Here is a 24,313-nt window from a genome sequence, read left to right on the forward strand (position 1 = left end):
GACCATCAAGTCTGCTCCGCCATTCAATCATGGCTGATATTTTTCTCATCCCCATGGCAGACCCATCATTTCAGCATGTTCCTGCCCCACTGAATTCATTTTTCTCTATTTTGATTCTGTTCCCACTCCCCTTGTCCAGTCCCTTTCCACCTAGATTCACAATTCCTCTGATGCCCTAACCAATAATTTCCAGTTTCCCTGGCCCCAACCACCTCCTCGCACAATGGACATTCAATTTCTCTACAGCTCCAACCCCCACCAGGATGATCTGAGGGCTCTCCATTTCTTCCTCGAGCAGAGGCCTAAACAATCACCGTCCACCACCACTCTCCTCTACCTGGCTGAACTTGTTCTCTCACTCAATAATTTCTCCTTTAACTTATCTCACTTCCTGCAAATGATCTGGTATGCCTCTCTTGTGGGGACAATTAATTTTTTTGGGAGCAGGCAAGGAGCTGGATTCGGGGTTTGCCCCTGTCCACACTCTGACCTCTGGCTTTGCAACTCTGATAAAGTAACTTTTAAAAGTTAAAAGGTGTGGTTGTGGGTACCTGCACGGGCCCTAGTTATAGAGAACATAGAAAAATACAGCACAGAGCGGGCCCTTCGGCCCACGATGTTGTGCCGAACCTTTGTCCTAGATTAATCATAGATTATCATTGAATTTACAGTGCAGAAGGAGGCCATTCGGCCCATTGAGTCTGCACCGGCTCTTGGAAAGGGAATTACCTACCCAAACTCAACACCTCCACCCAACACTAAGGGCAATTTTGGACACTAAGGGCAATTTATCATGGCCAATCCACCTAACCTGCACATCTTTTGGACTGTGGGAGGAAACCAGAGCACCTGGAGGAAACCCACGCACACACGGGGAGGATGTGCAGACTCCGCACAGACAGTGACCCAAGCCGGAATCGAACCTGGGACCCTGGAGCTGTGAAGCAATTGTGCTATCCACAATGCTACCGCGCTGCCCTGAAGAACAAATAAATCTACACTATATCATTCTATCGCAATCCATGTACCTATCCAATAGCTGCTTGAAGGTCCCTAATGTTTCCGACTCAACTACTTCCACAGGCAGTGCATTCCATGCCCCCACTACTCTCTGGGTAAAGAACCTACCTCTGTCATCCCCCCTATATCTTCCACCATTCACCTTAAATTTACGTCCCCTTGTAATGCTTTGTTCCACCTGGGGAAAAAGTCTCTGACTGTCTACTCTATCTATTCCCCTGATCATCTTATAAACCTCTATCAAGTCGCCCCTCATCCTTCGAGCACCCTCAACCTTTCCTCGTAAGACCTACTCTCCATTCCAGGCAACATCCTGGTAAATCTCCTTTGCACCTTTTCCAAAGCTTCCACATCCTTCCTAAAATGAGGGGACCAGAACTGTACACAGTACTCCAAATGTGGCCTTACCAAAGTTTTGTACAGCTGCATCATCACCTCACGGCTCTTAAATTCAATCCCTCTGTTAATGAATGCTAGCACACCATAGGCCTTCTTCACAGCTCTATCCACTTGAGTGGCAACTTTCAAAGATGTATGAACATAGACCCCAAGATCTCTCTGCTCCTCCACATTGCCAAGAACTCTACCGTTAACCCTGTATTCCGCATTCATATTTGTCCTTCCAAAATGGACCTCACACTTTTCAGGGTTAAACTCCATCTGCCACTTCTCAGTCCAGCTCTGCATCCTATCTATGTCTCTTTGCAGCCAACAACAGCCCTCCTCACTATCCACAACTCCACCAATCTTCGTATCGTCTGCAAATTTACTGACCCACCCTTCAACTCCCTCATCCAAGTCATTAATGAAAATCACCAACAGCAGAGGACCCAGAACTGATCCCTGCGGTATGCCACTGGTAACTGGGATCCAGGCTGAATATTTGCCATCCACCACCACTCTCTGACTTCTATCGATTAGCCAGTTCGTTATCCAACTGGCCAAATTTCCCACGATCCCATGCCTCCTTACTTTCTGCAGAAGCCTACCATGGGGAGCCTTATCAAATGCCTTACTAAAATCCATGTACACTACATCCACTGCTTTACCTTCATCCACATGCTTGGTCACCTCCTCAAAGAATTCAATAAGACTTGTAAGGCAAGACCTACCCCTCACAAATCCGTGCTGACTATCCCTAATCAAGCAGTGTCTTTCTAGATGCTCAGAAATCCTATCCTTCTGTACTCTTTCCATTACTTTGCCTACCACTGAAGTAATACTAACTGGCCTGTAATTCCCAGGGTTATCCCTAGTCCCTTTTTTGAACAGGGGCACGACATTCGCCACTCTCCAATCCCCTGGTACCACCCCTGTTGACAGTGAGGACGAAAAGATCATTGCCAACGGCTCTGCAATTTCATCTCTTGCTTCCCATAGAATCCTTGGATATATCCCGTCAGGCCCGGGGGACTTGTCTATCCTCAAGTTTTTCAAAATGCCCAACACATCTTCCTTCCTAACAAGTATTTCTTCGAGCTTACCAGTCTGTTTCACACTGTCCTCTCCAACAATATGGCCCCTCTCATTTGTAAATACAGAAGAAATGTACTCGTTCAAGACCTCTCCTATCTCTTCAGACTCAATACACAATCTCCCGCTACTGTCCTTGATCGGACCTACCCTCGCTCTCGTCATTCTCATATTTCTCACACATGTGTAAAAGGCCTTGGGGTTTTCCTTGATCCTACCCGCCAAAGATTGTTCATGCCCTCTCTTAGCTCTCCTAATCCCTTTCTTCAGTTCCCTCCTGGCTATCTTGTATCCCTCCAATGCCCTGTCTGAACCTTGTTTCCTCAGCCTTACAAAAGTCTCGTCCTTCCTCTTAACAAGACATTCAACCTCTCTTGTCAACCATGGTTCCCTCACTCGACCATCTCTTCCCTGCCTGACAGGGACATACATATCAAGGACACGTAGTACCTGTTCCTTGAACAAGTTCTACATTTCACTTGTGTCCTTCCCTGACAGCCTATGTTCCCAACTTATGCATTTCAATTCTTGTCTGACAACATCATATTTACCCTTCCCCCAATTGTAAACCTTGCCCTGTTGCATGAACCTATCCCTCTCCATTACTAAAGTTATGCCTGTCATTTTGTGGGATATGCGGAACACTCCTTGTTCCAGTTCTAATCAGGCCCCTTCCCACAACGATTTTTTCCATTACATCGATGACTATCGGTGACGTTTCATGCTCTCGTCCGGACCGGGAAAAATGTATAGAGTTTGCATCCAATTTCCACCCCTCTTTGACCTTCACACAGTCCATCTCTAACACCTCCCTTTCTCGCCCTCTCTTGACGGCAGACTGACCACCAATATTCATTACAAATCCACAGACTCCAACAGCTCCCTCGACTACAGCTTCTCTCACCCCACTCCCTGAAAAAACTCCATCACATTTTCTCTGACTCCGCTACATCTGTTCTGATAATGCCATCTTTGAAAATAGCGCTTCAGTCATGTTTGCCTTTTTCCTCAGCCAACTTGCCCCCCCACTCGGCCCTCACCCCTTCCCCCAGCTCCCAGAACTATGACACGATAAGACCATAAGACATAGGAGCAGAATTAGGCCACTCGGCCCATGGTGTCTGCTCCGCCATTCAATCATGGCTGATATTTTTCTCATCCCCATTCTCCTGCCTTCTCCCCATAACCCCTGATCTCCTTATTAATCAAGAACCTATCTATCTCTGTCTTAAAGACACTCAGTGATTTGGCCTCCACAGCCTTCTGCGGCAAAGAGTTCCACAGACTCGCCACCCGCTGGCTGAAGAAGTTCCTCTTCATCTGTTTTAAAGGATCGTCCCTTTGATCTGAGATTGTGTCCTCTGGTTCTAGTTTTTCCTACAAGTGGAAACATCCTCTCCACACCCACTCTATCCAGGCCCCGCTGTATCCTGTAAGTTTCAATATGATCCCCGCTCATCCTTCTAAACTCCAACGAGTACAGACCCAGAGTCCTCAACCGTTCCTCATACGACAAGCTCTTCATTCCAGGGATCATTCTTGTGAACTTCCTCTGGACCCTTTCCAAGACCAACACATTCTTCCTTAGATACGGGGCCCAAAATTGCTCACAGTATTCCAAATGGGGTCTGACCAGAGCCTTACACAGCCTCAGAACCACATCCCTGGTCTTGTATTCTACCCTCTCGACATGAATGCTAACATTTCATTTGCCTTCTTAATTGCCACCTCAACCTGCACATTAACCTTAAGAGAATCGTGAACAAGGATTCCCAAGTCCCTTTGTGCTTCTGATTTCCTAAGCATCTTCCCATTTAGAAAAGTCTATGCTTCCATTTCTCCTTCCAAAGTGCATCACCTCACACTTTTCCACATTGTATTTCATCTGCCACTTCATTGCCCACTCTCCTAGCTTGTCCAAGTCCTTCTGCAGCCCGCCTGCTTCCTCAATACTACCTGCCCCTCTATAGATCTTTGGATCATCTGCAAACTTAGCAACAGTGCCTTCAGTTCCTTCTTCCAGATCATTAATGTATATTGTAAAAAGTTGTGGTCCCAGCACCGACCCCTGATGCACACCACTAGTCACCGGCTGTCATCCTGAAAAAGACCCCTTTACCCCCACTCTCTGCCTTCTGCCAGTCAGCCAATCTTCTATCCATGCCAGGATCTTACCCTTAACACCATAGGAGACTATTAAATACGTTAAGAGCCTATGTGGCACCTTGTCAAAGGCCTTCTGGAAATCTAAATAAATCACATCCACTGGTTCTCCTTTGTCTAACTTCCTTGTTACTTTCTCAAAGAACTCTTAACAGATTTGTCAGACATGACCTCCCCTTGACGAAGCCGTGCTGACTCAGTCCTATTTTATCATGCACTTTCAAGTACTCCACGATCTCATCTTTAATAATGGACTCTACAATCGTACCAATCAATGACCAAAGTCAGGCTAACCAGCCTATAATTTCCCGTCTTCTGCCTCCCTCCCTTCTTAAACAGTGGTGTTACACTTTCCAGTCCTCTGGGTCCCTTCCTGCCTCCAGTGATTCCTGAAAGATCACCACCAATGCCTCCACAATCTCCTCAGCTATCTCCTTTAGAACCGTGGGGTGTAGTCCATCCGGTCCAGGTGACTTATCTACCTTCAGACCTTTCAGTTTCCCCAGAACCTTCTCCTTAGTAATGGTCACTGCACTCACCTCTGCTCCCCGATTCTCCTGGAGCTCTTGCATCCCACTGGTGTTTTCCACCGTGAAGACTGATGCAAAGTAACTGTTCAGTTCGTCTGCCATTTCTTTGTTTCCAATTATTACTTTTCCAGCCACATTTTCCAATGGTCCAATGTCTATTTTTGCCTCTCTCTTACCTCTTATATATTGAAAAAAAACTCTTCCTATCTTCCTTTATATTACTAGCTCGCTTGCACTCATACTTCATCTTCTACCCCCTTATTGCTTTTTTAGTTGTCCTCTGCTCGCTTTTAAAGGCTTCCCAATAATTCTCGCCACTTTGTATGCTTTTTCTTTAGCTTTTATCCTGTCCTTGACTTCCCTCATCAGCCTGGATGCCTCTTCCTCCCCTTAGCATGTTTCCTTCTCCTTGGGATGAATTTATGTTGTGCCTCCCGAATAACCCCCAAATACCCCTGGCATTGCTGTTCAACTGTCTTCCCTTCCTTTTCCAATCAACTCTGATCAACCAACAGCTCCTCCCTCATGTCTTTGCAGTTACCCTTATTTAATTGTAATACCGTTACATCTGATTGCAGCTTCTCCCTCTCAAACTGCAGGGTAAATTCTATCATATTGTGGCCACTACTCCGTAAGGGTTCCTTCATCTTCGGTTCCCTAATCAAGTCTGCCTCATTACACATCACCAAATCCAGAATTGACTGTTTCCGAGTGGGCTCTACCAGAAGTTGCTCCAAAAAAAATCTCTTAAACATTCCACAAATTCCTTTTCTTGGGATCCACTACCAACCTGATTTTCCCAATCCACCTGCATATTGAGGTCCCCCATGATTATTGTAATATTGCCTTTTTACATGCCTTTTCTGTCTCCTGATTTATTTTCTGTCCCACATCCGGACTACTGCTAGGGGTCTGTACATAACTCCTGACGAATGTGATATAAAATAGTAAGTTTAAATATTAGTTACAGTAATGTAGATAGAGGGCAGTTTAATTCTAGTGAGTTCACAAAGGACAAAGGATTTCAGCAAGCATGGCAAGGAAGGGGGGAGGGGTGTCTGGTAGAGATGGGGAAATGGATGCTGGGTAACAAGAGGCCCAGGGTTAAGGAATGAGAAGTGAGCCAATGAGGTTGTATGGCCAGGTCAGGTGGTGTATAGGATGACCTATGGGAATCTCTATGTGAAACTTGATGCCATTTGAATGTATTTGCAGAGATCCCTTTGTCTTGGACCTCATTCGTTTCCAAGGGGTCCAGGAGACTGGTTCTGTGTCCCTGAGAAACGAGTCAGACTTGCAAGTTGGTTAAAAATAAATAATACTATGCCTACATATCAATCTAGAGTTTTATTGAGGCCAGACTGACGGGTAAAGAATTCAACATTTGTCACTCCCACCAGGTTCTTTTTACCTTTGTGATTCCTCAACTCTACCACAGAGATTCTATGCCTTCTGATCCTATATCGCTCCTTGCTATTGATTTAACTTCATTCCTTACTAACAATGCAACCCGCCCCCTTTGCTCATCTGCCTGTCCTTTTGATAGGACACGTATCCTTGGATATTTAGATCCCAGCCCTGATCCCCTTGCAGTCACGTCTCTGCGGTGCCCACAACATCGTACCGGCCAATTTCAACGTGCGCAACAATTTCATTTACCTTGTTCCGTATACTGCGCGCATTTAGGAACAACACCCACAATCCTGCATTGACCACCTTTTCACACATGTCACCTTTTTTGCTCTGCCTGAGGGTGATGTTGTTCTATTATTTTTGTTCACTATTTCCCCTTCAGTTATGGCAGCTTCTAAGCTCATTCTGGTTCCCCCCTCCTGCCATACTGGTTTAAATCCTCCGAGTGAATCTAGCAAATCTCCCAACCAGGATATCGATGCCTCTCCAGTTTAGATGCAACCCATCCTTTTTGTACAGGTCCCACCTACCCCAGAAGAGATCCCAATGGTCCAAAAATCTGAAACTGTCCCTCCTACACCACCAGTTTAGCCACGTGTTTAGCTGCACTATCCTCCTATTTCTAGCCTCATTGGCATGTGGCACAGGGAGTAATCCTGAGCTTATGACCCTCGAGGTCCTGCTTTTTGGCTTACTGCCCAACTCCCTGAACTCCTTCTGCAGGACCTCATCACTCTTCCTGCCTATGTCGTTAGTACCTATGTGTACTACGACCTCTGGCTGTTCACCCTCCCCCTTCAGGATGTCATGTTCGTTCAGAGACATCCTTGACCCTTGCACCAGGGAGTCAACATACCATCCTGGAGTCTCTTTCACGTCCACAGAAGCTCCTATCTGTGCCCCTGACTATAGAGTCCCCTATAACTATTGCTGTCCTGCACTTTGCCCTCCCTGCTGAGCAACAAAGCCAACTGTTCTGGCTGCTGTTGTTTTCCCGTTAGGCTATCCCCCTCAACAGTATCCAAAACGGTATACCTGTTAGAGAGGGGGAGAGCCACAGAGAATTCCTGCACTGGCTGCCTGCTCTTTCTAGTGGTTACCCACCTGTCGACCTGCACCTTGGGTGTGATCACGTCTCTATAACTCCTAGCTATGACGCTTTCCACCACCTGCATGCTCCTAAGTGCATCCAACTGCTGCTCCAACCAAACCATAGTCTGTGAGGAGCTGCAGATGTAGTCGATCGGGACGCTGGAAGCGTCACAGATCTGCCACATCTCTCAGTTGGAGCACTGCACCCCACCGAGTGACATTTAAGCAATAGTTAATTAATTTAAAATAAATACTTGAATTATTGTTAGATTGAGTTGCAATTACAACACGGTCCCTCTTGTCCACACTGTCCATCTCACCAGCCTCCCCCATCAACATTCTACAGAGACAACTCCCTCCGTGACACCCAGGATCACTTCTCCCATCAGCCCCAACGCTTCATCCCCATCCCACGCAATTGCAGAAGGTGCAACACCTGCCCCTTTACCTCCTGTTCACACCCCTGTCAGCATCAACGGAGCTGAGGTGGAGATGGTTAGCAGTTTCAAATTCCTAGGGGTGCACATCTACAAAAATCTGTCCTGGTCCACCCACGTCACTACCACCAAGAAAGCACAACAGCGCCTATACTTCCTCAGGAAACTGAGGAAATTTGGCATGTCCACATTACCCCTGACCAACTTTTATAGATGCACCATAGAAAGCATCCTATCAGGCTGCATCACAGCCTGGTATGGCAACTGCTCGGCCCAGGACCACAAGAAACTTCAGAGTCGTGAACACCGCCCAGTCCATCACACGAATCTGCCTCCCATCCATTGACTCCATCTACACCTCCCGCTGCCTGGGGAAAGCGGGCAGCTTAATCATAGACCCCTCCCACCCGGCTTACTCACTCTTCCAACTTCTTCCATCGGGCAGGAGATACAGAACATAGAAAAATACAGCACAGAACAGGCCCTTCGGCCCACGATGTTGTGCCGAACCTTTGTCCTAGATTAATCATAGATTATCATTGAATTTACAGTGCAGGAGGCCATTCGGCCCATTGAGTCTGCACCGGCTCTTGGAAAGAGCACCCTACCCAAAGTCAACACCTCCACCCAACACTAAGGGCACTTTTGGACACTTTTTGGACAATTTATCATGGCCAATTGTAAGAAGTCTGAGAACACGCACGGCCAGACTCAAAAACAGCTTCTTCCCCACTGTTACCAGACTCCTGAATGACCCTCTTATGGACTGATTTCATTAACACTACACCCTGTATGCTTCATCCGATGCCGATGCTTATGTAGTTACACGTTGTGTTGCCCTATTATGTATTTTCTTTTATTCCCTTTTCTTCCCATGTACTTATGATCTGTTGAGCTGCTCGCAGAAAAATACTTTTCATTGTACCTCGGTACACGTGACAATAAACAAATCCAATCCAATCCAAATCCTCCCGCCTCACTCTCCAAGGGCCAAACATTCCATATGACATAGGAGCGGAGGTAAAATAGACAACAGCCTGAGTCTTAGGCCCAATATAAAATTGAACATGCTAAATGAAGAAATGGAACATTTTAAACCAAACCACATTCAGGTTGGGGCTGACCTGATGCGAATTGAATTTGGCCGAGTTTGAACACAGACTGACAGGGCATGCCTGGACCTGCCCTGTCAATCATACATTAGGAGATAATCGGTCCTATTCATACGGATCGATTGTTTTGGGTTGCCCAGTTAGAGCTAGACATTCTGGCACCCAGCTTTGCCACCATTACCAGATATGGAGAGAGGTTACATGCAAACAATATACCTAGAAATGGACCCCCAGGGTTGGGTTCCTGGTGTCCTGTAGAGTTGCAATCGGCAACACCATTGGGTATTACGACCCCACCCCGAGACCCATTGGCTGAGGGTCAGAGAACGTTTTGGAAAGGCACAAAGAGGGGGATAAAAGTCAACCAGCAGGACCCTCCCCAGCAAAGACTCGGCACGGAGGTAGCAGAGAAGATTGGACAACTGACCAGAGACGGAAGGAAGCGGCGTGCAAGACGCACCTTCGCAGACGAAGGCGCTGAGACAACCGTGACTCAAAGAATTGGACCCACAGCTCGATCGAGTTCATCGGCACGGGGAGTATTAAGAATCTTGGGATTATTATTTGGAATAATTTAAGAGGAGGGGGTGACTGTTTTACTGTGTTTAATAATAAATTTAGTTGAATCATAAACTCTTATTTGTCCTTTGCTAAACACGCAAAGGCACCTGGGTAAAACATTTGATTAATAAACAGGTCGAAGTGTCTGAGGTTTTACAAACAGAACAGATGAAGGGCATTCGGCCGATCAAGTCTGCTCTGCTATTCAATGAGATCATGAATGATCTGATATGATAATCCTCAACTTCACTTTCCCACCTTATTCCCATAACCCTTTATTCCCTTACTGAGAGGATCTAACCATCGCCCTTTGACATTTAATGGCATTACAATTGCTGAATCCCCCACAATCAACACCCTGGGAGTTACCATTGATAAGAAACTGAACTGGACAAGCCACATTAATACAGTGGCCACCAGGCCAGGTCAAAGGCTAGGAATCCTGAAGCGTGTAACTCACCTCCTGACCCCCCTGTCCACCATCTACAAGAAACAAGTCAGGAGTGTGATGGAATACTCTCCACTTGCCTGGATGAGTACAGCTCCAACAACACCATGCAGGACAAAGCAGCACACATGATTGCTCCCCCTTCCATAAACATTCAAACCCCCCACCACCAACGAACTGTGGCAGCCGTGTGCACCATCTACAAGATGCATTGCAGGAACTCACCAAAGTCCCTTAAGCAACATCTTCAAAACCCACAACCACTACCATCTAGAAGGACAAGAGCAGCAGATACCTGGGAACACCACCACCTGGAGGTTCCCCTCCAACTCACTCACCACCCTGACTTGGAAATATATCGCTGTTCCTTCACTGTTGCTGGGGCAAAATCCTGGAACTCCCTCCCTCGCAGCACAGTTGGTGTACCTACATCTCAAGACTGCCGCCGTTCAAGAAGGCAGCTTATGACCACTTTCTGAAGGGCAACTAGGGATGGGCAATAAATACTGGCCTAACCAGCGACGCCCACATCCTGTAAATTATTTTTTTTTTAAAATTAAGAATCTGTCTATCTCAACGTTGAACATACTTAAAGATCCGGCCAAATAGCCTCTGCATTAAAGAATTTCACAAGATCACCACCCTCAGAAAGAAGAAATTCCTCCTCATCTCTGTCTTAAATGGACAACCCCTGACTCTGAGATTCTGCCCTCTGGTCCTGGACTCTCCCACAAGAGACTACCTCTCAGCATCTACTCTGTCAAGCCCCCTGAGAATCCTATATGTCTCAATAAGGTTGCCTCTCATTCTTCTAAACTCCCATGAGTACAGTCCCAACCTACTCAACCTCTCCTCACAAGGAAATCCTCCTATACCAGGTATCAGCCGAGTGAACCTTCTCTGGATTACCTCCAATGCCAGTCTATCTTTCCCTGGAGAAGTGATCAAAACTGTTCACATTATTCCACATGAAATAAAATATTCTCTTTGAAACAAAGGCCAACATTCCTTTTGCCTTCCCTATTACCTGCTGAACCTGAATGCCAACCTTTGCCCTCAAATCCCTCTGTACCGCAGCTTTCTCCATTTAAATAATATTCTGCTCCTTTATTCTTCCTACCCAAGAGCATAACCTCAAATTTTCCTACATTATATTCCATCTGTCCACTCACTTAACCTCTCCATATCCCTCTGTAGCCTCTTTGTATCATTCTCACCACTTGTCGTCCCACCTATTTGTGTCATCAGCAAGCTCGGCAATGGTACATTCACTTCCCTCGTCCAAGTCATAAATATAGATTGTAAATAATTAACCATGTCACTCTCCATGACAGCTCAAGAACCTCACAGTCCCTCTCCCAGAGTTCCATACCACCTCATTAACTTGGGTGAAAACAGATGTGAAATATTTGTTCACCAATGTCCTCTGGCTCCACCTATACATTTCCCCCATGGTGCCTAATAGACCCTACTCTTTCCCTGGTTATGCTCTTCCCATTGATATACTTGTAGAATATCTTGGGATTTTCCGTACTTTTACCAGCCAGAGCTTTCTCATTATCCCTTATTGCTCTTCTAACTGCTTTCTTAAGCTCCATACTGCACTTTCTGTACTCTACTAATGCCTCTGTTGATTTGCTCCTCTTGCACTTGCTAAAAGTCTCTCTTTTCCTTCTCAGTGTATCCTGAATGTCTCTAGTCATCCATGGTTCTCTGGGCTCGTTACTCCTTCCTATCACCCGAGAGGGAACATGTTGGGCCTGTACCATCCCCATTTCCGTTTTGAACACCCCCGCCCCACCCCTGTTCTTCTGTAAATTTTCCCACAACTAATTCTTTCCAGTCTATCTTGGCCTGATCCTACCTTATTTTACTAAATTCCACTCTCCCCCAATCCAAAACCTTTTTTTGCAAACTTGTCTATTTCTTGTCCACAATAAACTTAAATTGTACTATGTTGTGGTCACTATCACCAAAATGCTCCCCCACCAACACATCAATCATCTGTCTGGCTTCATTCCCCAGAATTAGGCCCAGCACTGCGCTGCCCCTTGTTGGATCCTCTACATGTTGAGCTAAAAGGTCCCCCTGTATACATTTTAAGAACGCCACTCCATCTGAGCCCTTAACACAGTGACTATCCCAATTAATGTTGGGAAAGTTGAAGTCACCTAACACAATTACCCTATTATTTTTACGCACCTCTGCAAATTTCCCACTGACTATCTGGGGGTCTTATCTTATTAAGTAGCCTTTTGTAGGGAACCTTATCAAATGCTTTTTGGAATATCTTTGTGTATTACTTCTATCTGTTCCCCATTATCTATCCTGCAGCATTTCACTTAAACCTCCGTCAATTTGGTCTACTGTATTTGCTGATCCCGAAGTGGTCTCCTCCGCATTGGGAAGACTAAATGCAGACTGAGTGACTGCTTTTCAGAACACCTTCGCTCTGTCCACAAGCTGATGCAGCTTTTGCATAGATGCTGAAGTTCTCCGCACGCAAACATGAAAGGTTAGTTTATCTATCCTCAGTTTTCGCAGTGCTGTTCTATTTAATGGCCCACAATTGTAATACTTGGGAATCACATGAATCACAACACAATTCTCTAGCTATTTTAGTTGGAAAACTGGATCGCGATAAATCTAGGTGCAGCATCCTGATATGTTTTCATAGTTTTATTTTCATTATGAAGCAATTATAATGAAAAAAGTACAAACAAACCCAAACAATGATCAGATTTATTAGAATGACTTGTGTGCCTAAAGAAACTGACATTAAATGAACATCAATAATCTTGTTGTAGTGAGAGATAATTTGTGGTTTAGATTATTAAAAGTTAGCAAAAAAAATCAGACCTTCCTTAGTTTCAGCATTTGGTAGATCTTCCTTCAGTTTGAGGTTTCCCAGCTGCAAAAAAAGGACATTTTCATTAGGGAGGCAGAAAGGGGGGGGGGGGGGGGAGGAGAGAGATGGGGGGGAGGAGAGAGAGAGATGGGGGGGGGGGGAGAGAGAGATGGGGGGGGGGAGGACGTAGGGGAAGGACGGAGTGGGGGGGGTGGGGGAGAGACGGGGGGGGGGGAGAGACGGGGGGGGGGGAGAGACGGGGGGGGGGGAGAGACGGGGGGGGAGAGACGGGGGGGGAGAGACGGGGGGGGGGGGGGAGAGACGGGGGGGGGGGGGGGAGAGACGGGGGGGGGGGGGGGGAGAGACGGGGGGGGGGGGGGGGGAGAGACGGGGGGGGGGAGACGGGGGGGGGAGAGACGGGGGGGGGGGAGAGACGGGGGGGGGGGGGAGAGACGGGGGGGGAGAGAGACGGGGGGGGGGGGGGAGAGAGACGGGGGGGGGGGAGAGACGGGGGGGGGGGGGAGAGACGGGGGGGGGGGGAGAGACGGGGGGGGGGGGGAGAGACGGGGGGGGGGGAGAGACGGGGGGGGGGGGGGAGAGACGGGGGGGGGGGAGAGAGACGGGGGGGGGGGGAGAGAGACGGGGGGGGGGGGGGAGAGAGACGGGGGGGGGGGGGAGAGAGACGGGGGGGGGGGGGGAGAGACGGGGGGGGGGAGAGAGACGGGGGGGGGGAGAGAGACGGGGGGGGGGGGGAGAGAGACGGGAGGGGGGGAGAGACGGGGGGGGGGGGAGAGAGACGGGGGGGGGAGAGAGACGGGGGGGGGGGGGAGAGACGGGGGGGGGGGAGAGACGGGGGGGGGGGAGAGAGACGGGGGGGGGGGAGAGAGACGGGGGGGGGGAGAGAGACGGGGGGGGGGGGGGAGAGACGGGGGGGGGGGAGAGAGACGGGGGGGGGGGGGAGAGACGGGGGGGGAGAGACGGGGGGGGGAGAGAGACGGGGGGGGAGAGAGACGGGGGGGGGGAGAGACGGGGGGGGGGGGGGAGAGACGGGGGGGGGGGAGAGACGGGGGGGGGAAGGACGGAGGGGGGGGAGAGACGGGGGGGGGGGGGAAGGACGGAGGGGGGGGAGAGACGGGGGGGGGGGGGGAGAGACGGGGGGGGAGAGAGACGGGGGGGGGAGAGAGACGGGGGGGGGGGAGAGACGGGGGGGGAGAGACGGGGGGGGGGGAGAGACGGGGGGGGGGGGGAGAGACGGGGGGGGGGGGAGAGACGGGGGGGGGGGGAGAGACGGGGGGGGGGGAGAGACGGGGGGGGGGGAAGGACGGAGGGGGGGGAGAGACGGGGGGGGGGGGGGAGAGAGACGGGGGGGGGGAGAGAGACGGGGGGGGGGGGGCGGCTGCTGCCGGCGGGAGCCGGGCTCGGGGACACTCACCGACTCGGCCGCGCTCTCCTGCAGGTCCACCGCCAGCGCCCACGAGTCCGTCGCCATAATTTTCAGCCAAGGTGAAAACCGCAGTGCGCAGGCGCGGTCCCGGCCCCGGTCCCTCCGGGCTCCGTCCGGTAGCTCTCCAACCCCGAGGATTAGTTCCGCCCCTCAACCGGAACCAGGGTCCGCGGGAGGCTGAGTGCTTCCGGCTAGGAACCGGAAGTGATCCCGGCCTGTGGCCAGGGGGCGGGTGGATTAAAATGCGCGACTCCCCCCCCCCCCGGGCTTCCCAGCTCCAGGGTCCCGGGTTCGGTTCCCCGCTGGGTCACTGTCTGTGCGGAGTCTGCGCTGTTAGGTGGATTGGCCTCGCTGAATTCTCCATCTGTGGCCCGAACAGGCGCCGGAATGTGGCGACTCAGGGCTTTGTCGTGTTAATGTAAGACTACTTGTGACACTAATAAAGATTATTATTAACCTTTGTTTCCATTACATTCCCGTGTGGTTGATTCGTTGGATCTAACACTGGCGATGAGGGTTTAGTGGAGTTGCCATTTCCACAACACTCGGCCGCTTCTCCATAGCCCCTCTGGGCGTTGCTGCATCAGCTGCCGACATGCCACACTTTGGGAAGCTTGAAATGAAATGAATGAAAATCGCTTATTGTCACAAATAGACTTCAAATGAAGTTACTGTGAAAAGCCCCTAGTCGCCACATTCTGGCGCCTGTTCGGGGAGGCTGTTACGGGAATTGAACCGTGCTGCTGGCCTGCCTTGGTCTGCTTTCAAAGCCAGCGATTTAGCCCTGTGCTAAACAGCCCCAGACATTCAATGGAGGTACCAACGACTGCTCGCAGTATATTGAACACGTGCTATTTTTTTTCTGAAAGTAACTATGCCCAAATTGAGAAGGGAAATTTAGCTGTGGTGTTTGCAGTCAAGAAATTCCATCAGTTCGTTGATGGGCATCGGTTCACGGTTCTCACCAATCACAAGTCGTTGTTGGGATTGTTTGAAGAGAGCAGTGCCATTCCCCTAGGATTCAGCGATGGGCCTTCATTTTACATAGAACATACAGTGCACAAGGAGGCCACCCGGCCCATCAAGTCCGCACCGACCCACCAAACCCCCACCTCTACTCCATCCCCGCAACACAACAACCCCTCCCAACCTCTTTGGTCACTCAGGGCAATTTATCATGGCCAATCCACCTGACCTGCACGTCTTTGGACTGTGGGAGGAAACCCACGCAGACACAGGGAGAATGTGCAGACTCCAAACAGACAGTGATCCAGCGGGGAAATCGAACCTTCGACCCTGCCACTGTGAAGCCACTGTGCTATCCACTTGGATACACCATACACTTTGTCAGCATACGTGCTGGAGCACCACTCCAGGACACAAATTGCACATGCGCACGCCTTGAGTAGGCTTCCGCTCCCGACCAGGCTGCCGAAGCCTAGTACCGATGAAGTCGTCACCATCATGCACTTCATGGACACATTGCCTGTCACAGTAGCTCGGATACGTACATGGACAAAGGTCAATCCCCTACTATCCTGGGTTTGTCACATTGTTTTGTATGGGGCCCAGCATCGCACGCTTCCCTGTGAGCTGAAGACATTTACGTCCAAGATCACTGAATTCAGCATCGAAGACGGGGATCTCCACAACAGGCACCCTGACGTGAAGATGAAGATTCTTGACCGCAGATCTGTGTGGTCGCCAGGCATGGACGCAGAGATCGTGCGGCTCGCCCAGCACTGCGGGATATGTCAAGAGGAGCAGAAGCTCCTACCAGAAGCTCCTCCCACCCGTGGTAGTGGCCAGGTCGCCCATTGTGCGACGCCACCTGGACTTTTGCAGGACTTTTTCAGGGAACGATGTTTCTTCTCATTTACGTCCACTCAAAGTGGCTCGACAACCACAGCGTCCCATTGGCACCTTCTCAGGCGCCGATCGAGAAACTCCGGCTGTTAGTTAGTATACATGGCATCCCAGAAGTCTTGGTTTCGGAAAACAGGACACCTTTCACCAGCACAGAGTTCGGGACATTCATGCAGACGAATGAGATTCGCCGTGTCCGCACCGCGCTGTAACACCCACGTCCAATTTGGTCTAGTGAGCAATCCAAACATTTAAGCCTGGGATGTGCAAGCAGACGACAGGGACCTTCAACCCACATTTGGCGCATTTTCTCTTCAGCTATTGCACCACGCCACACCCTATCACCGGCATGGTGCTGGTGGAGCTACTTATGGGTTGTTGACACCAGACTTGTCTCAGCCTTGTGCTACTTGATATATGTGGGAAGATCTACAGTGGGCAGGACTGGGTAGAACATGGTCCTGGCAGATGTACGGCACCTCGGCGATTCGCACTGGGAACACAGTCCATGTACAAATCTTTGGCGATGGTGTGACGTGAGCCCCAGGCACCATTGTGCAGCAGACAGGGCCGGGATCATACCGGGTTCACGGGCAGGTCCGAGAGTCAAACAGAAAAGGGAATTAATTCTTTCTGTTAAGCACCTGGACCATCGCTGCAGCCGAGCATCTGTATTCAGTGGCGCCTATTTGGAGGACTGATGCGCAATCAATTACAGTCAAGACAAAGTGATTCCATAACTGAAGGCTTTAATCTGCTAGAACTCTTCCCCAGCAGCTTCGATACAGAAAGTGAAGGCTGCTGGGACGGCACCGGTTCTTATACTCCGCCTCTCAGGGCGGAGCTATGTACAACAGCCAATGGTAGACTCCTGGGTCTAACCAATGGTCATCCACCTCTTAGGTACCGCAATACCTGGTACTACCACAAGGACCCAGCGCATCCTTTGGGCACGCCACCGCCCCCGTCACCCTTGCCGCAACCCCATGAGGTTTTCGACACCGAGATGCCTGATGCTGATGACAAGGACGCCGAGATGGCGATACTGCCGCCGAATAATGCCGGGATGATGGTTCGGGTGAGCACCCGCCGGACGTGGTGCTACCGAGGCGCCCAACTCAAAAGCGTTGGTCCCCTGACCGTTACATGCCTCCTGGCCCCACCCCAAGGACGCCCGTACTGCAGCCTCAAGCTAAAAAGTACAGAGGTCCTTCCAGTGCCCTTTTTTGGCGGACGCATATTCGGACATAGGGGGAGGAATGTTACAAGCTACACGAGAGCCACGGTACCGGGCCAATTAGGCGCCCCACGACTCTCGGTAAATGCGAGACTATGACCAGTGGTACATGTGCTTGCGTGGCCATCCAAGTAGGAGAGTGCCAGAAACACGGTCACAAGCAAAGCGCTTTACTAACTGATCTTGTTTTATAGAAAATTAAAACTATCTGACCGGTGATGACTGGAGCTGACATTGATTTACATTTACAGAATGTTAACAGCCGCATTGATTCTCATGGGACTGATGACCATAGTCAGAGGGATGGGAGGTATACCTCACACAACATCATCACAGAAGAAGCAGTCAAGGTCTTACCACCACCCAGGCAGACTGACCCACCTCGCCCAACCAGGAGTCCAGGGTCAGAGATGGGGTCGTATTAATTGATGAGAATGAGATTTTGTATGATAATGTACAAGATGAGCTGGTACCTGTAGTCCTAAACATTACAGACATAGCACTTCCTCAATGACCGGAGCACCCAATGGGGTGGGGCATGGCTGCACCGAAGAACAAAACAGGTTAAAACACAGCTTGATGAATGATGCCCCGAAATCATTTCAAAGCATGACACGGATAATGTAAATGTGGCCCCTCCATTGCAAAGTCACGCAGTCACCATGAATCAATTAATTGGGATAGGGAAAGACATTTCAGATGATGCAAATAAGAACAATGTCTGTAGCACCTATGGATCATGAACACTGTGAACAGACATGAGAAAACCTGAGGCAAATTAGCAAGGGAATAGTTACACTCTGGGTTAGAAATGAACATCTATTTAACCTATCATAGGTTGTCCGGATGCCAGCCCAGGGGATTAGCACATGTATATAGCATGAATAGAACACAGAACATGCAGTGCAGAAGGAGGCCATTCGGCCCATCGAGTCTGCACCGCCCCACTTAAGCCCTCACTTCCACCCTATCCCCGTAACCCAATAACCCCTGCTAACCTTTTTTGGTCACTAAGCGAAATTTATCATGGCCAATCCACCTAACCTGCATATCTTTAGACTGTGGGAGGAAACCGGAGCACCCGGAGTAAACCCACGCAGACACGGGGAGAAGGTGCAGACTCCGCACAGACAGTGACCCAGCGGGGAATCAAACCTGGGACCCTGGCGTTGTGAAGCCACAGTGCTATCCACCTGTGCTACCGTGCTACCCAAATGTTAAATGTATTATGAACAACAATATGTTAATGGTACGTTTCAGTGATACCCATTGTAACAATGTCAACGCCTGGCACAGTGTTATTTAGGGGGAGGAGAGAGGCCAACGCCTGCTGTGGCGAATGGACGTGGGATGACTGGCGGACGAGGAGGTCTGTGGGCGGGTCCGGAGGTGTATCCAAAGATATGTGGAGGCCAATGATAATGAGGAGGTTTCGGTGAGTGTGGTCTGGGAGGCGTTGAAGGCAGTGGTCAGGGGGGAGCTAATCTCAATCAGGGCCCACAGGGAGAGGATGGAGAGGGAGAGGATGGAGAGGGAGAGACTGAGAGTGGATAGGAGGTATGCGGAATCACCCGAGGAGGGTTGTTGAAGGAGCGCCGGAGCCTCCAAACAGAGTTTGACTTGCTAACCACGGGGAAGGCTGAGGCCCAGTTGAGGAAGGTATAGGGAGCAGTGTATGAGTATGGGGAGAAGGCAAGTCGGATGTTGGCGCATCAGTTGCGGAAGAGGGAGGCGGCTCGGGAGATTGGGGGAATTAGAGATGGGGGGGGGGGGGGGGGGCAACATGGTGCTGAGTCCAGCTAAGATAAACAAGGTCTTTAAGGACTTTTATGGTAAATTATACGAGTCAGGACCTCCGGAGGGAGGGGAGGGGATGAGGCAGTTCCTGGACCAACTGAGGTTTCCAAAGGTGGACGAAGGGCGGGTAGAGGGATTGGGGGCCCCGATTGAGATGGAGGAACTCATTAAGGGGTTGGGGAGTATGCAGGCGGGCAAGGCCCCGGGGCCGGATGGGTTTCCCGTAGAGATCTATAGGAAATTCTCGGAGCTGTTGAGCCCGTTGCTGTTGAGAACTTTTAATGAGGCTAAGGAAAAGGGAATCCTTCCCCTGATGATGTCGCAGGCTCTGATCTCGCTTATCCTCAAGCGTGATAAGGACCCGCTGCAATGCGGCTCCTTGATGCACGATCAGTTGCACAAAGACTAAAGTTGGGTACAACTGTGGCTTTATTACAGTCAGATGCGTGGCCTCCTGCTGCAGCTGGCGAAATGGCAGGGCACTGGAGGTCATGCACATTTATACAGTTCTCCCTGGGCAGAGCCAGCTGCCAGGAGCTACCGGCGAACCTGTAGTGCAGATCCTACCTTACATCTCCTATTACAGTGGTTCACTACATTCACCCCATGTTAAAAATGAGTCTGGCGGGGGTGACATGAAACTATATACAATTAGTGGAATTATGTACAGTGGTAGGGATAGAAAAGTCCATGTTGACGGTCCAGAGTCCGTCAAAGGTTCAGCCGGTCCGGTGCTTTGGTGCTTCGTTGGGAGCGGCGTAACGGTGGCGGCGAAGTCGGTGCTGGCGGTGGTGGAGGTGGCACCGATGGCGGTGGTGGCGGTGGCCAGTCATCGGGGAACTACGGGAGCGTGCAGAAGTCCTTTTTGTCCTCTTGTGCAGAAAAGGGGAGGGGGGTGTGATCTGGTGGGGTTAATATTGGCGGCGCGGTGGGAGGTGGGGGGGGGCGCATTGGTGGGGGGGGGGTGTTGGGGTGGAACCTGACGGTGCCAGGTCCCTGAGTGAGACAGTATCTTGCCGACCGTCGGGGAATTCAACGTAGGCATATTGAGGGTTGGCGTGGAGCAGGTGAACCCTGTCCACCCAGGGGTCCGCCTTGTGGAGTTGGACGTGCCTACGGAGAAGGACCGGTCCTGGAGCAGGGAGCCAAGTCGGAAGCGACACCCCGGATGTGGACTGCCTGGGGAAGGTAAAAACACGTTCACGGGGTGTATTATTAGTGGTGGTGCACAATAGTGACCGAATGGAGTGTCTAGCATCAGGGAGGACCTGCCAGCGGGAGGCTGGGAGGTTCCTGGACCGTAGGGCCAGCTGGACGGCGTCCAAACCGTCCCATTCTCCCGTTCTACTTGCCCGTTCCCCCGGGGGTTGTAGCTGGTCGTCCTGCTGGAGGCTATACCTCTGCTGACCAGGAACTGACGCAGCTCATCGCTCATGAATGAGGATCCCCTGTTACTGTGGATGTAGGCGGGGAAACCGAACAGGGCGAAGATGGTGCTGAGGGCCTTGATGACGGTGGCAGACGTCATATCAGGGCATGGGATGGCGAAGGGGAATCTGGAGTACTCGTCGACCACACTGAGAATGTACGTGTTCCGGTCGGTGGAGGGGCCCTTTGAAATCCACGCTGAGGCGTTCAAAAGGGTGGGAAGCCTTCACCAGGCGCGCACAGTCCGGCCGGTAGAAGTGCGGCTTGCACTCCGCACAGACCTGGCAGTCCCTGGTGACTGTCCTTACTTCCTCGACGGAGTAGGGCAAGTTGTGAGCTTTGACCAGATGGTACAATCGAGTGACCCCTGGGTGACAAAGGCTGTCGTGTAGGGCCTGGAGTTGGTCCACTTGTGCGCTGGCACATGTACCTCGGGAGAGGGCATCTGGGGGCTCGTTGAGTTTACCGGGGCGATACAAGATCTCGTAATTATAGGTGGTGAGCTCGATTCTCCACCGCATGATTTTATCATTTTTGATCTTGCCCCACTGTGTGTTATTGAACATGAAGGCTACCGACCGTTGGTCTGTAAGGAGAGTGAATCTCTTACCAGCCAGGTAATGCCTCCAATGCCGCACAGCTTCAACGATAGCTTGGGCCTCCTTTTTGACGGATGAATGTCGAATTTCAGAGGCATGAAGGGTGCGGGAAAAGAATGCCACGGGTATGCCTGCCTGGTTTAGAGTGGCGGCAAGGGCGACGTCTGAAGCGTCGCTTTCTACTTGGAAAGGCAGTGACTCGTCCACTGCGCGCATCCCGGCCTTGGCGATGTCTGCTCTGATGCGGGAGAAAGCGTGTTGTGCCTCGACCGCGAGGGGGAATTGGGTGGACTGGATGAGTGGGCGGGCCTTGTCCGCATAGTTTGGGACCCACTGAGCGTAGTAGGAAAAGAACCCCAGGCAGCGTTTGAGGGCCTTGGGGCAGTGGGGGAGGGGAAGTTCCCTGAGGGGGCGCATGCGGTCGGGGTCGGGCCTGAGAAGTTCGTTTTAGACTATATAGCCGAGAATGGCTAACCGGGTCGTGCTGAACACACTCTTCTCTTTGTTGTAGGTCAGGTTGAGAAGAGTGGCAGTGCAGAGGAATTTATCGAGGTTGGCGTCATGGTCCTGCTGGTCATGGCCGCAGATGGTGACATTATTTAAGTACGGAAAGGTGGCCCGCAAACCGTACTGGTCGACCATTCGGTCCATCTCTCTTTGGAAGACCGAGACCCCATTTGCGACACCGAAAGGGACCCTAAGGAAGTGGTAGAGGCGACCGTCTGCCTCAAAGGCAGTGTATGGCTGGTCCGACTTCCGGATGGGGAGCTGGTGGTAGGCGGATTTCAGGTCAATTGTTGAGAAGATCCGGTACTGCGCAATCTGATTGACCATATCAGATATGCGTGGGAGGGGGTACGCGTCGAGCTGCGTGTACCGATTGATGGTCTGGCTGTAGTCCACGACCATCCTGTGTTTCTCCCCAGTTTTAACCACTACCACTTGGGCTCTCCAGGGGCTGTTGCTGGCCTCAATAATACCCTACTTAAGCAGCCGCTGGACTTCGGGTCTGATGAAGGTCTTGTCCTGGGTGCTGTACCGTCTGCTCCTAGTGGCAACAGGCTTGCAATCCGCAGTTAGATTGGCAAAAAGGGAGGGGGATCGACCTTGAGGGTCGCGAGGCCGCAAACGGTAAGGGGGGGTAAGGGCCTGTCGAATTTGAGGGTGAGGCTCTGGAGGTTGCACTGGAAGTCCAGGCCCAACAGGAGTGCAGCGCAGAGATTAGGAAGGACATAGAGGCGGAAGGTACTAAATTCTACGCCCTGGACCATGAGGGTGACTGTACAAAAGCCTCGGATCGGGACGGAGTGGGAGGTTAGGGAGATCCTTTGATTGGCAGAGTGGACCGTGAGGGAGCAGCACCTTACCGTATCTGGGTGAACAAAGTGGAACTCGGTGCTCCCGGAGTCCAGCAGGCACGAGGTCGCGTGGCCGTTGATTTTAACCCTCGTCGACGCGGTGGCCAGGTTGTGCGGGCGAGATTGGTCCAGCGTCATCAAAGCGAGCTGCGGATAGACATCGGATGCTTCGGGTGGCGAGCGTGTGCGGTTCCGATGTTGGGATGTCCGGCGACCCTGTGGGGGACAAGATGGCGGCGCCCATGGTGCAGACATTGCGGGGTCGGGACAAGATGGCGGCACCCATGGGGCGCACGTGGCCGAAGGGGGGCAGGATGGCGGCGCCCATTGGTTGCACATGGACCCGAGAGGAGAAGATGGTGGCTCCCATTGTGCGTCTGGCGTGGGTAGATGGCGATAGCGGGCACGATCGCAGCGACTGCGCGGGCCTGGCACACAGCCGTGAAGTGGCTCTTTTTACTGCAGGCTTTAAAAACTGCAGTGCGGGCCGGGCAGTGTTGGCGGGGGGGCTCCTGCTGACCGCAGAAGTAGCAGCGGCGACCCCCGGGGTGCGCGGATCGGCGTGCGGCGCAGGCGTATTGCGAAGGCAGGGCCCCGGCTGAGGAGGTCGTCGGCAGGGTCCAGGAGGGGTAGGAAGGGGTAGAAGGGTGGGCAGCGCGGCGGGAGGGGTACGATTGTACGCTACGGGATGCGACCGTCATGGAGAGCGCCGAGGTTTTTGTATCTGCCAGCCCGAGCGTGGCCCCTCCCAGCAATCGTTCTCGGATGCGGTCCGACGCAATCCCCGTCACGAAGGCATCGCGCAAGAGGAGATTTGCGTGTTCGGCGGCCGTGACGGCCTGACAGTCACAGTCCCGGACAAGTGGAATTAGGGCGCGCCAGAAGTCTTCGATGGACTCACCAGGTAGCTGCGAGCGGGTGGCGAGTACATGCCTGGTGAAGAGCGTGTTCGTCTTCTGTGCGTAGTGTTCTTTGAGGAGTTCCATCACTTTTGTGTAAGTCGTGGCGTCTTGGATCAACGGGAACACGCTGGAGCTCAGTCTGGAGTACAGGACGTTTATCTTCTGAGCCTCCGTTGCCGCGGGGTCCGCAGCGTTGATGTAAGGCTCGAAACATGCTAGCCAGTGAGTAAAGTCTTTCCTGGCGTCGGGCGAGTGCGGATCCAGCTGCAGGCGATCGGGCTTAATTCTGATATCCATTCTGTGGAAAGTCTGACTGTAATAAATTGATGCGCGATCAATTGCACAAAGACTAAAGTTGGGAACAACTGTGGCTTTCTTACAGTCAGATGCGTGGCCTCCTGCTGCAGCTGGCGAAATGGCAGGGCACTGGAGGTCACGCATATTTATACAGTTCTCCGTGGGCGGAGCCAGCCGGCAGGAGCTACAAGGCGAACCTGTAGTGCAGATCCTACCTTACATCTCCTATTACAGTGGATCACCACACTCCTATAGGTCGATTTCGCTCCTTAATGTGGATGCCAAGCT

At 51.4% G+C, this 24,313-nt stretch overlaps 1 protein-coding gene across 1 annotated transcript in view; it reads right to left on the bottom strand.

The window, feature by feature from the left end:
• LOC140392506 (ATP-dependent RNA helicase DDX19A) overlaps positions 1–14,704 on the bottom strand; it is a 105,216-nt gene extending 90,512 nt beyond the window's left edge. The window contains exons 1-2 of the mRNA XM_072477740.1: positions 14,530–14,704; positions 13,109–13,160 (exon numbers count right to left, since the gene is read on the bottom strand). Coding sequence (XP_072333841.1) covers positions 13,109–13,160; positions 14,530–14,586 — 109 coding nt within the window. The 5' untranslated portion in view covers positions 14,587–14,704. The remainder of the gene's footprint in view (positions 1–13,108; positions 13,161–14,529) is intronic.
• Positions 14,705–24,313: the final 9,609 nt, after the last annotated feature.

This window comes from Scyliorhinus torazame, chromosome 16 (assembly GCF_047496885.1).
Source record: "Scyliorhinus torazame isolate Kashiwa2021f chromosome 16, sScyTor2.1, whole genome shotgun sequence".
In the NCBI taxonomy this organism is placed as follows: domain Eukaryota; kingdom Metazoa; phylum Chordata; class Chondrichthyes; order Carcharhiniformes; family Scyliorhinidae; genus Scyliorhinus; species Scyliorhinus torazame.